At 40.8% G+C, this 14127-nt stretch overlaps 1 protein-coding gene and 1 pseudogene across 10 annotated transcripts in view; both read left to right on the forward strand.

The window, feature by feature from the left end:
* The window catches only part of R3HDM2 (R3H domain containing 2), a 160816-nt gene that overhangs the window by 115446 nt on the left and 31243 nt on the right, over positions 1–14127 (forward strand). For all 10 annotated transcript variants that reach the window (XM_037030209.1, XM_037030212.1, XM_037030210.1 and 7 more), the window contains 8 exons: positions 841–1040; positions 5581–5622; positions 7593–7679; positions 8202–8328; positions 9824–9902; positions 10561–10620; positions 11176–11316; positions 11975–12083. In XM_037030209.1, coding sequence (XP_036886104.1) covers positions 841–1040; positions 5581–5622; positions 7593–7679; positions 8202–8328; positions 9824–9902; positions 10561–10620; positions 11176–11316; positions 11975–12083 — 845 coding nt within the window. The remainder of the gene's footprint in view (positions 1–840; positions 1041–5580; positions 5623–7592; positions 7680–8201; positions 8329–9823; positions 9903–10560; positions 10621–11175; positions 11317–11974; positions 12084–14127) is intronic.
* On the forward strand, positions 3542–3655 carry LOC118976035 (uncharacterized; annotated as a pseudogene).

A 14127-nucleotide genomic window follows, 5' to 3' on the forward strand; every position in this document is an offset into this window, starting at 1 on the left:
GGAAAGAAAAGAGAGTGGTCCTCTGTGGTAGTGAATAGAGCTTTATAATACTATATTTTTCATTCTGGAGAGTCTAGTGAGTTAACTCTTTCAAGTCAATCTGAAAATGTGTGCATATTTTTGTAGGGGACAAGGGTGGGAAATTAGTGCCAAGAGAATTCATACTACATTGCTTTAGAACTGAATTCTGGTGAATCTCAAAATGATTGTGTTGTCTTCGATGGGTAGCTCAGTTGGTTAGTGTCATCCCGATACACCAAGGTTGCAGGTTTCATTTCCAGTCTGGGCACATACAAGAAGCAATCAGTGAATGCATAAATGAGTGGAACCACAGATCGATGTCTGTCTGTCTCTCCCTTTCTCTTTCTCTCTAAAAATTAATAAAATAAAAAATACTCAAAATAGTTATGCTAAGTAGAAGAATCCAGAGAATATATGATTAAAATTCTGGAAAATACAGGTGAATATGTAGTGACAGCATGTGAGTGATTGACGGGAAGGTCGGGGAGGAGGAAGGGCATATGGAGGGGCAGTGGGGCGTTTGGGGGTAAATGTACTTCCTGCTTTGGTTGTGGTGACGGTTTCACAGGTGTGTGCTTTTGAAACCATTGTAACTCCTAAACTATACATTTTAAATATATGCAGTTTATTGTGTGCCAGTTTTACCTCCATAAACCATTTTTAAAAAGGAAAATAAACATCCAGGGGCAGTGTTTATCCGAGGACCCTTTTTGGGGTCATGAGGAGGCTGCTGAAGACTGGTATGTGAAATACAAGCCTTGTATGGTGTGTTAAGTATGGATACATCCCTCTTATTTAATGCATTTGATGTTTCTTTAGGAGTCCATAGAGGCTACTATATTCTACTGAAGAAGATGTCTAACAGTAACACTACTCAAGAGACCCTGGAAATAATGAAAGAATCAGAAAAAAAACTGGTAGAGGAATCTGTAAACAAAAACAAGTTTATATCTAAGACTCCAAGTAAGGAAGACGTTGAGAAAGAGAGTGAAGATACCAGTTTGCGTCAGGAGACACAGGTAAGGGTTAGACATGCATCATGTGCACACTCTATATCTGAACAGAAGTGTCATTATAGGTGGCATGAGGGATGCATAGGAAGCCAGTCGCTTATGCAAACACTTGATTCTCCCTGAAAAGCCAACTTCAGCTCTCAAGAAATATCTTCTTCCCTTTTTGTCATAGACTCCACAGTGGAGTCTAAAGAAGACAGAGTGAAACCCCTAATCCATTTAGATCTGAGTTACACTGTTTTTTGCTACATTTTGATATTTTTTAACTATCAAAAACTAAATTGTATACAGACACATTTAATAAGTCATAGTATGGCTCATAGCATAAACTCTTGAAACTAAAGCTTCCTGGCTTTACGTATAGTGTTAAAGCATATCCTGGTTGTGTGAAGCAGTCAGCATTTTCTGGGTTAGAAATAGTCTCTGAACTTGCCACTTGGTAAATGTGAGAGGAATTTCACTCTTTGGTTGCCATGTTGTTTTCCATCCAGATTCATACGGCAGTGCCGCTGTGATGGCATAGGTGACGGTCAGCCACGCTTCCTCTTCTTTGGCACCTGTGCAGGCCAGACTCTCCACCTCATCTAGCTTACCTGTTCTGAGTCTTCCTCTTCTTCCGTAGTCACTGCGGGTTTCTGTTGTCACCCTAGCCCAAACTACATAAATCCTTTCCTTCATGCCCAGGAGTGAGACTGATCTTTATTAGATTCTTAGGGATTGGACTGTTCGTTTAAAAAGCAGTAGCACCAGTATTTTCGGGGGTCTGGAAACTTGAAGCATAATTTCCCTTGACAGTTCGATGCACCTAGGCCTTGTCTTCTTTAAAGAGTAAAATAGCAACAACATAAATGGGTGAATTAAAATCAGACAGCTCTCTGAAATATTTTGTTCTCTAGCTGCCCGCTTTTCTATCTTTCTTCTTAACAGTTTGCCAGATCTCTGTCCTGACTGCTTCTCTTTCCATTATCTTTTGCATGTGAGTTGTCATTCCCCGTGAATCCCTCCGGAGTTTGTGGAGACAGTCTGCCACTGTCCCATCCATACTTCTAGACTCCACTGGTGCAAATAATGAATTTTAAATCCTCAGGACAGATATGTGATGAAAGTTTAATTATGTGCTGCCATGTTACATAGAAGAGAATAATTAAATGAACTTTCCTCTCCAAGTTACTCTGTTCTCAGGAGACTATTTTAAGTGGTGTTCTGAACTCCGGTTGTGTGTACTTCTTGAAGACAGAAAAGAAAGGATATCTGTAGGTTTTATATGCCTTATGGACACTCTTGGTTTAAAAATGTCTTCACCTAGGTACACACACAGGCTGTGTAGGAGGTTGGGAGGGGAACCTGTTTGCCCTCTCACTCCTTTTGCAGCTGCTAGAGCAGGTGAAGCTGCTGCTGCCATCTACTGGAACTCCTGCTCCTACAAAGTCCAGTGTTTTCCACCACCCCTTTCCCCTCTTACCATTTCCCTAAAGGTCATGTATCCCTCCAAAAGCACTATGAGTTCTGTTCTTTCTCCTGCCTTCCCCCTGACTCACATCCAGGAAGTCTCCCCAAGAATCTGACTGACACTGTGAAGGGAGTGTCTGTTATGAACTGGAGGTGGAAAGTTTGTGAAAGGGGACCTTGACTTTTTGTACTGTGTAAGACATATTCTTAGAATCAGCAGTTGGAGCTCAAAACATCTTTTGCATGGGAACAGTTCTATAAATGCAGGTTCTGAGATTCAGTTTAGAATGGGCAAAGCTTTGACTTAACAAATACTGAACTTCGGTGGGTCCTTTAAATAACCAGCTGGGTATGGCCTCCTAGCTGAGCTTTCTGCCTTTGAACTTGTAATCCCTTCTGATTGATCTATCATACTGCTTTAGAAAGATGGTTATAAAATAAAGATCTCATTGTGTTAATTCCCCTCAAACTTTCTGTGTGTCTTACTGTCCTAGGCTAAGTCCCAGATTTGTCAGCATGATATATTGTGACCTAGTTTCTTACCTGCCAGTCACCTATCTCTGGCATGCTGTGTTTCAGCATTGTGTGATTCCTTGGTCCTATTATAAATAGGGTCTGAAAAGTTTGGGGACAGCATGCTTTTGTACATGCTTTCTCTGCCTAGAAGGCCCTCCTTGGTATTCTTTCCCTGCCCGCATCTAGCCCCCAAATATCTTCTGCCAACAGTCATGTAATACCGATTTATCCTTCAAAACTCAATCTAAATGTGCCTTTCTCCTGAGAGCCTTCCTTGACAACATTACTTAGCCATTGCAGGCCTACGTTGTATAATTCTTCAATTAATGTCTGTCTCCTTTACAGAACTGTAAGCTCCATGAGGCCCAGGATTAGGTCACTTTGGGCTTACCATGGACTCTAAGGCTCAACACAGCTCCTGCAGGCACTCAGTATTTGTTAATATATGAATGTGTGAATTGCGACATCTGAGTTAGATACTCACACTATGTGCTCCTATAGCACTCTGTGAGTACCATCTCTCGTGCACTTAGTGTACTGTTATTGCTTCTCGGCCTTTTGGCTAAGATCAAGTGTAGTGTCTGTTCTTATCAGTTCAGTGTCTTGTATTATAATTGTCTATTTGTCTGTCTTCTTCAACGGGATTGTGAGTTCCTTTGTGACAAAGTTTGTGTCTTTTATCTCTGTGTCCTCCAGTAGTTAGCATGGGTCTGGTAGATATATTAGGCTTTTCACATATATTTGGCTGTTAAATGAAAATTGTCTATTCCGGGAAATAAGGCAGATCTCTACATACATTGCTTATAGGGTTATAACCTCTTTGAAGAGCAATTTAGTAATGCTTTATAAAATTTTTAAATGAACTACAGATATGCTGTATTTGTAGATATACTCAGTGTTATAGTCATTGAAGCATTGTTTACACTAATGAAAGATCAGAAACATCCAAAATAATGCAATTTAAGGGACTGGTAAAGTAAATTATGGTACAGCCACACAGAATACCATGTGACCATTACTAAAAACATTAGATCTATAAAATGGTATACATGAAAAAAAAAGTTCATGAAAGTGAGGTTCAGAGCAGTATGTACAATATATTTCTATTTGGTTTAAAAAAAAACTTGTGTGTCACCCTGGCTGGCGTGGCTCAGTGGATTGAGTGTGGGCCTGCGAACCACACGATCACGGGTCGATTCCCAGTCAGGGCACGTACCTGGGTTGCAGGCAAGTTCCCAGCAGGGGACTCACGAGAGGCAACCATACATTGATATTTCTCTCCTCCTCTCCTTCCCTTCCTCTCTAAAGATAAATAAATAAAATCTTTTTAAAAACGTGTGTGTGTACACATGTACAATAAGCTTATTATATACATCTAAAAGATCTCTGGGAACATGATAAGAAATTCATTATTAGTTGAGGGAGCCATGTAGCTGGGAGACAGATATCCCCATTAATACCTCTTGAATGTTTGTACTGTGTATGTTACTGCCTACTTGAAAAAAATAATGAGAAAATACTGCTTCATATTCCTGGGGTATGACTTCCCTTACTGTAACAGATCTTGCCACTGACCAGATCAACTGCCATTTCTTATTTTTCCCATTCACCTTCCTGCTTCTCCATTTTGCACTGTAGTTGTCTTGTTCAGTAGCTAGGGAAATGAACAAAGGAAAAGGAAATCCTCATCTACCTAGGACCGTGCTGGTACTCTGACTCTGCCTTGTTTTAGCTCCCCCACACACCAGCCTCTGTTCTCTTCTCCCTCAGGGACCGTGAGTTCTATCCCAAACATCTTAGAAACCCTGAGTACCTCATCCCGTATATAACCTTACCCAACCTCTTTCCCAAAGCCCCATTTTGACTTCTCAGCTATTCAGAAACCACATCAATCAGTTAGTTGTTTCTTCCCTCATCCCACCTTTGGCCCCCATTCTTTAGCTTCCTCAGCTTCTACACTGCTCCATACCTACTCTCCTTATTTTCCCTTTGCTCTGGAGGTCTTATCCCTGTCTTCCATTCCCCCTTCTTTTTATCCTGTCCAGTCTTATATCCCTAACCCAGACAGTCTATAAGAGCCACAACCAGGAGCTTAGAACCGGGAGAATTCTCAGAGGGAAGCAGTTGGCAAGAAGAGTCTTTATTCTGTTTCTGCACCCATAGGGACAGCTATTTTCAGAGTATCTCAAATTGAGACTGAATAACATCCTGTAAAGATGTTATTTGTAAGTGATGGCTAGGGGTCATATAGCATGTCCATAGGCATCCTAATCAGGACAGGGTTCTATGGTTTAAACAAAAGTAATTTTTATTAATCTGTGAAATAGGCCAACCAGTCAGTATCTTCCTGTTTTTAATCTCCACGGTGAGTGGTGATTTGTCTAAGTGGCCTGTGGTGCCTTCCATGTCGTGGTTGCTAGAGTTGGAGCACAGGGGAATAACCACACCAAGGGGTCTCATCATAGTTTGGTTGTTGTAATAGTAGTTTTACAGTTAGTGCTTTTTCTCTGTAAAGTTGTGTTGCTTTTAATTTGTGTTGATTTTTCCCCACCTTTAATATTTTCTAATCCCCTTCTAACAGAGGCGGACGTCCAGCCATGGTCATGCCAGGAAAAGAGCCAAGGTGAGGGCTTTTTCTCTAAAGCTTCCTTTCTGGTGTTATTACTGGTACATTTTACAAATGGATTTACCATTAATATCTAGTGCATTTGCATTACACATAGGCAAAGTTTTTGCCTGCACTTTGTACCCTAACTGCAAATATACATACACAAATGTGCACACTGAGAGACATGCATGCCCATGCTTCCTGTTGTAAGATCTGGCTGTACGTTCAGTCACATTCTGTTTCTGGTACCTAGAAAGATGCCCAGCTGGAGCCTCCCACAAAGCCTAAGCAAACTGGTCCTGGTTCTGTTGTAGTGCTAGTCTCTCTGCCCAGCTCTGGCTTCTCCAAGAAAATGGCTGCTACATGAGTCTTACATTTTTCTCTCAACATTTTCTTCATATGAAATTTTTCCTTGTTTTTCCATTTTCACCAATAACTTTATTGATTTGGCTATTTCCATACAAAAATTTTAAAGATAAATTGTGCCCCATTAGTAGAAACAACTCACCATTTTGGACATCCTAAAAATATAGCCATTTTTTTAATGTTTTACTTTTTTAGCTTGTGACAGGGAGACTTTGTTTTTAATCATGATATGATAAAATTGGCACATCACGGATCATTTTAAGCAATGTTATCAGGGAGGATTGTATGTGTGTGCTAGCATATTTATTTTAGTTGGGAAACCATAAAGTATTAAACTTTCTTGCAGTGGAAAGAATTATCACCAGAAGTAAGTTAAGGGTGCCCACCCTTTTCCCCCTGGAAAATAGTGGCAGAATTTGATAGTGGCCCCACCATTGTGTTTCTTAGGTTTGAAGAAGGCCACTATGTGTGGTGTATGAGCCCTATGCCCCAGCCTCATGTGGCCTGGTCTACAGTGGTGGGCTTGGCATTGAGGGTCAGACAGAGGGTGTTCGCTGCTATTTCACTTCCATTCAAACTTTTTGAGTTAAGTAAGAGAATTACTATCTTGACTTTATAGATGTGGGACCTTGGCTTGATGAGATTGATAAGTTTAACAGAGCACATATATTAGTAAGTGGCAGACTAGGCTTGAAGTCAGTTCTTCAGACTTGCAAGGTTTTTTTACCATACTGCACTCCCTAGAATATACATACCATGTTTTGTGCCTTTGTGTTCACTGTAAACATTGATTTTACTGTAAGAACTCAGTAAATGTTTTTATAGGTATGTTTCTTATGAGTCACTATAATTTTTGGCTTTGGAGATCCCTAGGAGAGCAGTGATTTACAAAGTGGATTTCAGATCTTTTGGAGGGATTCTTCAGTCAACACAAGTAAACCAGATGGATTCACTTTTGGTCAATTCCCAGTTGTTAGAATGTTTTCTTTCTCTTTACTCTATTTTTAGATACTGCTTTCTATCTCCACCACCTAAGATTCAGAGTCATCTAGCATTTATTGTGTACTGTACGCTAGGTGCTATTTATGATACATATGTTTACATGCTTTATGTCATCTAATTCTTACAACAGCCCTTTAACTATTTTTATTCCAGTTTTATTGAAAAATAGAGACCCAGAGAACAAGTAATTTGCTCAAGGTCTCATAGCTCATAAACAAAAGCCAGGACTTGAAGCTAGGACTTCTGGCTCTCAAATCCAGTGTCTTTCTACTAAGCTTTACTGCTGTATATTCTTAATAAACTTCTGAGCCTGAAATTGGAGCACTGGGCTAGAGAGAGAGAAAGAAGAGCCAAGAGAAGTGGTTTTCCTATCATCTGTCTAAAGTAGCTATTTAGTTTGTATATGTCTACCAATACAAGCAGGAGAATTATCTTTCCTTTGCAGCAGGGGGTGAATTATCTTTAAGTGAGTAAGGAACTGGCAAGTAGGACCTGTTTTTCAAAAAAGCCCTATTTAATAGAAGCAGCAACTAGAGCCAAAGAGGATGCCCATCATTCGGCCAAAAGCTTTCTGAATGTCTACCAAGGGAATATATGTGTCATTTGTTTTTTCTCAGTCTAATTCCAAGCTCAAGTTGGTACGCAGCCTGGCAGTGTGTGAGGAGTCCTCTGCCCCATTTGCTGATGGGCCACTAGAAACCCAGGTAGGTCCTTTATAAGAGTCAGTGTAGCTTTTGAGTTTGACACTTGGTAATCTGTAGTATAGCACCCACAATGTCACATTAGGCTTGGAAATCAGGGTACAAGGAGATTTAAAACAAGCCATTACAGTAAAGTATGGCCTGGGTGAGAGCAGGAGCATAGGTCTTCACGCCTGGACCACCCATGATGCAGACAAGGAAATTCCGGAGCTGAATCTTATTTCCCCACCCACATCCTTTTTCTCTGGTGGTTAGAACCACGTCCATCCAATTCCTACACCAAGAACAGCCAGTGTAACTTGGACTGCCCATATAATATAAGGTTGTGGTTGTCAGGAAAAAAGGCTTGGCCTTTTACCCTTTTGGTGGAACAAAAGCTGAAGCAATTTAATTAAAAAAAATACTCTCTTCTATAAGAGAATGCTGCTACCCCAAGATTTATCTTCTTTGAGATTTCATGGGAGCTATGGGAGAGTTAAAACCCGTTTCCCCTTTGATTATATTTCTCTCTTACCCTTGTCCAAGGATATAATTCAATTGCACATCAGCTGCCCCTCTGACAAAGAGGAAGAAAAGTCTTCAAAGGATGTCTCTGAAAAGGAAGACAAGGACAAAAACAGAGAAAAGGTCCCAAGGAAGATGCTGTCTAGAGGTGAGGACTCTCGCCCCATTCTCATCTGTCCTAGGGCCTAGCTCAACAGTGCCCTTTCCTTCCATCGTGAAGTCTGGTGCCTGCTGGCCTAACTGGCCCAACAGTTCATTGTGTCCTACTTACTTCATCGTTGCTTGGGGCGGTGCCTGACAAGGTTACTTTGGGGACAGTTACTTTCTTTACTGCTCTAACTCTATCTTAGGGGCTCACATGCCACAGATAGCTACTCCATTAACATTGGTGCTACCACAGGAGGACATTGTATTCAATTCTAATTTTATTTTTGCCCTGGAATAAATAGTGACATGGATCATCAGTGGTTGCAGCTCCACCAGATACCATTTATATTTTGGAGTGCTTGATGTAATTTTTTAAACAATACAGATTTGCATATTAAGCTCTCTTTGGTTTTAAATTCTTGGGCTGATAGCAAAAAGACATGGTCCATAAAAATGATACTTGATCCCTGGCTGGGTAGCTCAGTTGTTTGGAGCATCATCCTGATAAAACCAGGGTTGTGGGTTCAATGCCTGGTCAGGGCACATATACGAATCAACCAATGAATACATAAATAAGTGAAACAACCAGTTGATGTGTCTCTCTTTCTCTTTCTTCCTTCTCTCTCTCTTTAAAAATCAATTAAAAGAATATTCTTTTTTTTTCTTATTTATTCTATTATAGTTGTCCCATTTTTTTTCCACTTTGCCCCCTACACCCAGCCCACTCCTCTAGCCCACAGTCCCATCTCTGCTGACCATGTCCACGCGTTATTTATACATGTTCTTTAAAAATGTTTTTAATGGCCCTGGCTGGTGTGACTCAGTGGATTGAGCATGGGCCTATGAACCAAGGGGTTGCTGATTCAATTCTCAGTCTAGGGCACATGCCTGGGGTTGCTGGCCAGGTCCCCCAGGTCCCTGGTGGGGGCCACATGAGACACAACCACACATTGATGTTTCTCTCCCTCTCTCCTTCCTTTCCCCTCTCTTTAAAGATAAATAAATAAAATCTTTAAAAAATGTTTTTAATGTGTAAAAAAATGATAGTTGAGAGGAAAAGGGCAACCTGGAGATTAAAATTTTATAAATGAATACAAATTATATCATTTGAAAATCAACATTTGAGTGTATTTGCTCAGATTCTGGAAAATTCAGCCTTGACTGACCTTACCCAGCACTTACTTTGCTTAACTAGAATAAAAGCAGCTTTGTTTTGGTCAGGGCATTCGATAATGCTTATCGATGGTAAGGTGGTTTTTTCACTGTAATTCTGATGCAACACTGTGACTCAAATTCTGCTTTCTGTAATTGTCATGAGTAATTTTGGGGGGCTGGTAAATCAGAGTCATTCTGGTTTTTAAGCTAAAACCCCTGAAGTTTGATTCTGCTTTTTTGTTCTCACTCTCCTGATCAGGTTGTGGGTTTCTGCTTAGGGTTAGATGATCATGCCAGGCAGTTTTATTTATTTTAAATTTCTTTTGTTGTGGTGGTTTTAGACTCCAGCCAAGAATATACGGACTCCACTGGAATAGACCTACATGAATTTCTTGTAAATACACTGAAAAAGAACCCAAGGTAATAACATGATTTGATGGAAGGGGGGGAAAGGGCCAGCGGCCAAAAGGATGCCCAAGAGGCCAAATAGCTTCTCAGAATTTTTCCATTAGAATCTAGGATACCCATCCCCACCCCCCACCATTTCTCTCCAGTGCAGTTTTATATTCTGTGAGGAATTCAGAATACCCTCATCCTGAGGTTTCAGCTTTTAAAAGAATTGAGAAAAATTCTATAGAAGAAGAATGCAGAAACAAATATGCAGCTTGGGAGTACAATTAAAAAGCACAGAAGAGAACAGTTGATTTGTACATAAGCTAAATCATAATATTTTTAGAATTCTATAAATAATCATATAGAATGTAGGATAATGATTAGATTTCTAAGTATTAAGTACGTGTTTATATGAATATGACTGCCAACAGAATTAGGTTTCTGATAAGGGTAACGAAGTGCACAGTTAGCGGGGTCTGCAAAGTGCGTCCTTGATTGTTTTAGAGAGGCCGGTGGGGCGCAGGAAGCACTGCACTTTGGTCCGCTGTCGGGGCTTGGCTCTCTCTCTCCCTTCAGTTTCTGTAATTTGGTTCCGAAGTTTGAACCTGAAGGTTGCATTCTCAGTCATTGCTCCGAATATCTACGGGAGGCTGCTTTTTGTTTTGTTTTCATCTTTTCTAAACAGGGACAGAATGATGCTGCTAAAATTAGAACAGGAGATTCTGGAATTTATTAATGACAACAAGTAAGTTACTTGAATGAAATTCAGATTTAGAGATGGGAGGGGCACCAAAAGAAATTTAGGTACAGTTTCAGGATGTCCCTCTTTCAACTTTTCCTTGAAGTTTGAATTTTGAAGTAATTATTCACTGGAAACCAAAAGCAATTAGGGGGAAGTAATTAGAATGGATTAAAAAGTATATGTGTAAAAATCAAGTGAGGTGTTTAAGTTATTGCCTAGACTGCAGTTGAAGTAATTTATATCTTTTCAACAGTTAGCCCGTGTCCCATATTTTATTATTCTTGAATTTCTCCTTTCTTTGTAGACTGTCATTCGGGTGGATGAGACCTAGACTTAAGGAGTAGTCTTAGTGAGGATAGTGGGTTAGAGTGATCTACCAATTACTGTAACTAGAGAAACCAAGAGAACCTTTTTGGTTCCCAATGAGTAAATGTTGAGTATCTTTATTATAATATGTCTATTTCTCCTAAGAAATACCCCACTTTAGGTACTTTTTAAAAAAATTACAATTCCCTATTTATCCTTATTTTGCTTTTTTTCCCTTGGTTTTCCCTTCAGTAACCAGTTCAAGAAGTTCCCTCAAATGACCTCATATCATCGGATGCTCTTACACCGGGTAGCTGCCTATTTCGGGATGGACCACAATGTTGATCAAACTGGAAAAGCTGTCATCATCAACAAAACCAGTAACACAAGAATGTAAGGGAGGAAACCACAGACTGGGAAGACTTTCCTTGGATGGCTTCTGGGGTGGTAGAGGAAGGTTGTGGGACCAAGATGTCCCTTTCTGGTGAGGAGATGGGAGAGAGGGGGCTATATTATCAGTTCCTCCTCTTTCCTCACTCCAGTGAGATCTTGGAATTAGATTCTAGAGGCCCTGGTGTTTTGTGAAGACTAGCTCTTGGCCTCTCTTCACCTTTACTGTTAGGACAGATATAATGTTGGAGGAAAGCAAGTTATAAATGTATAAAGAACAGACCCTGCCCTGGCTGGTATATCTCAGTGGATTGAGCGCAGGCCTGCAAACCAAAGGATTGTGGTTCAGTTCCCAATCTGGGCACATGCCTGGGTTGCAGGCCAGTTCCCAACAGGGGACGCATGAGAGGCAACCATACATTGATATTTCTCCTCCTCTCTCCTTCCCTTCCCTTCTAAAGATAAATAAATAAAATCTTTTTTAAAAAACCAAAAAACAGACCCTGAGGATTTCATTAGAACCTTCATGTGACTTTTTTGATGCCTGATTACAGAAATCCCGTGAATGGGAGTTGTGGAATTTAAAATAGCTATACTGGGAGGTCTGCATCCTAACAAAAGAGTTTTTTCCCTTTCTTCCACATTTCTCTACCAATTTCAGCCCTGAACAGAGGTTCTCAGAACATATAAAGGATGAGAAGAATACAGAATTTCAACAGAGATTCATTCTCAAGAGAGATGATGCCAGTATGGACCGAGATGATAACCAGGTAAAGAATGGAAAGGGGTGGGTGTATAGAGAGGTTGCAGTAAGAGAAACTGGGAGGGCAGAAGAATTTTTGTGGGATGGTGAAAACTCGAAATGTCTTAGTATGGAAAAATACACTGAGCTATACTAAGTTGGCTTTGGCTTAATGTTGAGGGTTGACTACACTTGCTGAGCTGAATGCCACCCTTTTAGCCCCAGAGAGACATGGTGCTGAGGTTTGCTGGGTTTTCTCATTTGGCCTGGAACTCTCTGGTTTTGCTACTGACTTTTAATTCCATGTCATTTAGGGACAAAGCCAGGTCCCTTCCTGCTTCAGCTTTGATTCAGCTGATGGCTTTATTCTTTTTTTCTTTACTAGTTAGGGATTTCTTTGGGAACCACCCAAAACTACTTTATCCTACTTCCACTCTTCTAGCTCAGGGCTGGCCTTGAACTGGCAAAGTCGTGATCTGATTTGCCCACTTGTAAAGGTGTTTTTGACCCCTTCTATAAATTCTTTTCCCAAGTCCTTCCACCAAGGTGAGTGAGTTCATTTGACTTTTGATGCTGGGAACTGCAGATGGTATCCTTTTTGATCCACTCCTGTGGGAATGAGAAGTGACCAATCTGCCCCATCCTTTCATGTGTGGGCCTGGCTGTTGCCCTGACTTTGAGCCTGACCTTTAGATAGTAAGTGATTATTTGGGGATTAGTCTTCTAGCCACTCAATGGGGCTCAGCTCGAGCCTGCTTCTGCTTGGCCTCCAAAGGAGGTTGGGTGGAGCACCAGGGTGAAAGTTGGCAGAGCGTGGTTGGGTAGCACCAATCTGAGTCTTCCTGATTAATGATAATTATAATATCTTACCTCTAGAGTCAAAATTCCTTTCTTTGGGATATTGTATATTCTTGAGAACAGGACTTTTCATGCTTGTTACAGAATTTGAGGGAGTCCTTTTGAGAAAAGTGCCATTATCTGCTGTGGACAAACCCATTGGGTCTGATTGAAAACATTGAGATACACAAAAAAGCAAAATTTTAAAAAACAAGAAAGAGCCTTTCCATCCTGATGCCCTTCTCTCCATTTTCCCAAACCCCTTTTTCTGTGGATCAGGAATTATTCAGGCCTCAAGGCACCTCGAAGTGGTGTGGAATCTGTCCCTGTTGTAAACTTTTCATCTCTCAGCTTCAGGCTTGATCCACACTAGGTTAGGCTCTATGCACTTTCTGTCTGTGATATTAATAATAAACACAGTAATTGCTTTTTTAATGAGTGTTTTTCCTGACCTAGACTCTTTTCCTAACACATTTTATACATTATCTCTTAATCTTCTCCACAACCCAGTGTAGATGGGGGTTATTGGCCCCGCTTTAGATGTGAGAAATCTGAGGCTAAGAGATGTTATTTGCCTGAAGTGACATTCCTCAGAGGTAGGTAGCAGAGCTGAGTTCCCACCTGACCTCAGAGCCCATTATACTCTTTCTACTCTGCCACTGGTTTACCAGTGCTGGGGTCCAAGGACAATATAGCACTGTAAGGTCCTGTGTCTTGGAATGGGATATGTAAAAAGACGTATAGTAGAATTTAGGTTCTTAAGCTAGTGAGAAGTAAATCTAGTCAAAAGTTGATACTTCTAAAGTTATGCCTAACTCTGGTGAAATTAGGAAAACCGGCCTAGAGCAGCGGTCTCCCTGGTCGCTTCATATGAAGCTGTCAAAGCCTCTGGATTGAAGGTTAGAGTCTTTTTATAAGCTGGCGACATTTATTTGATGGGTTATCTACCTCCGAGTTCCTTGCCTTCAAGAGCAGTGTAGAAAAAGACACTATAACACCCTACCCAGGATAGTGCTCACAAGTCACGGGCCAAGAGAGGAAAAGACAGTGCCGGAGAGTTGGGTGGTAGACAAGCCAGTGGGGTGACCTGCTCAGCTGTCCCCTCTAGTCACCTCACTGTTTGTCAGAGAATGTCCTCTCTGTCCTCTATTCCCTTCTTTTCTCTTTCTGTCACTTTCTTGCCTCCCTCTGTTGCACCTTATTTGTCTGTTCCTTTCTCTGTCCATCCTTCTTTC

The sequence above is a fragment of the Sturnira hondurensis genome, unplaced genomic scaffold, assembly GCF_014824575.4.
Source record: "Sturnira hondurensis isolate 20B ecotype Veracruz unplaced genomic scaffold, ASM1482457v3 Scaffold0020601, whole genome shotgun sequence".
In the NCBI taxonomy this organism is placed as follows: Eukaryota; Metazoa; Chordata; class Mammalia; order Chiroptera; family Phyllostomidae; genus Sturnira; species Sturnira hondurensis.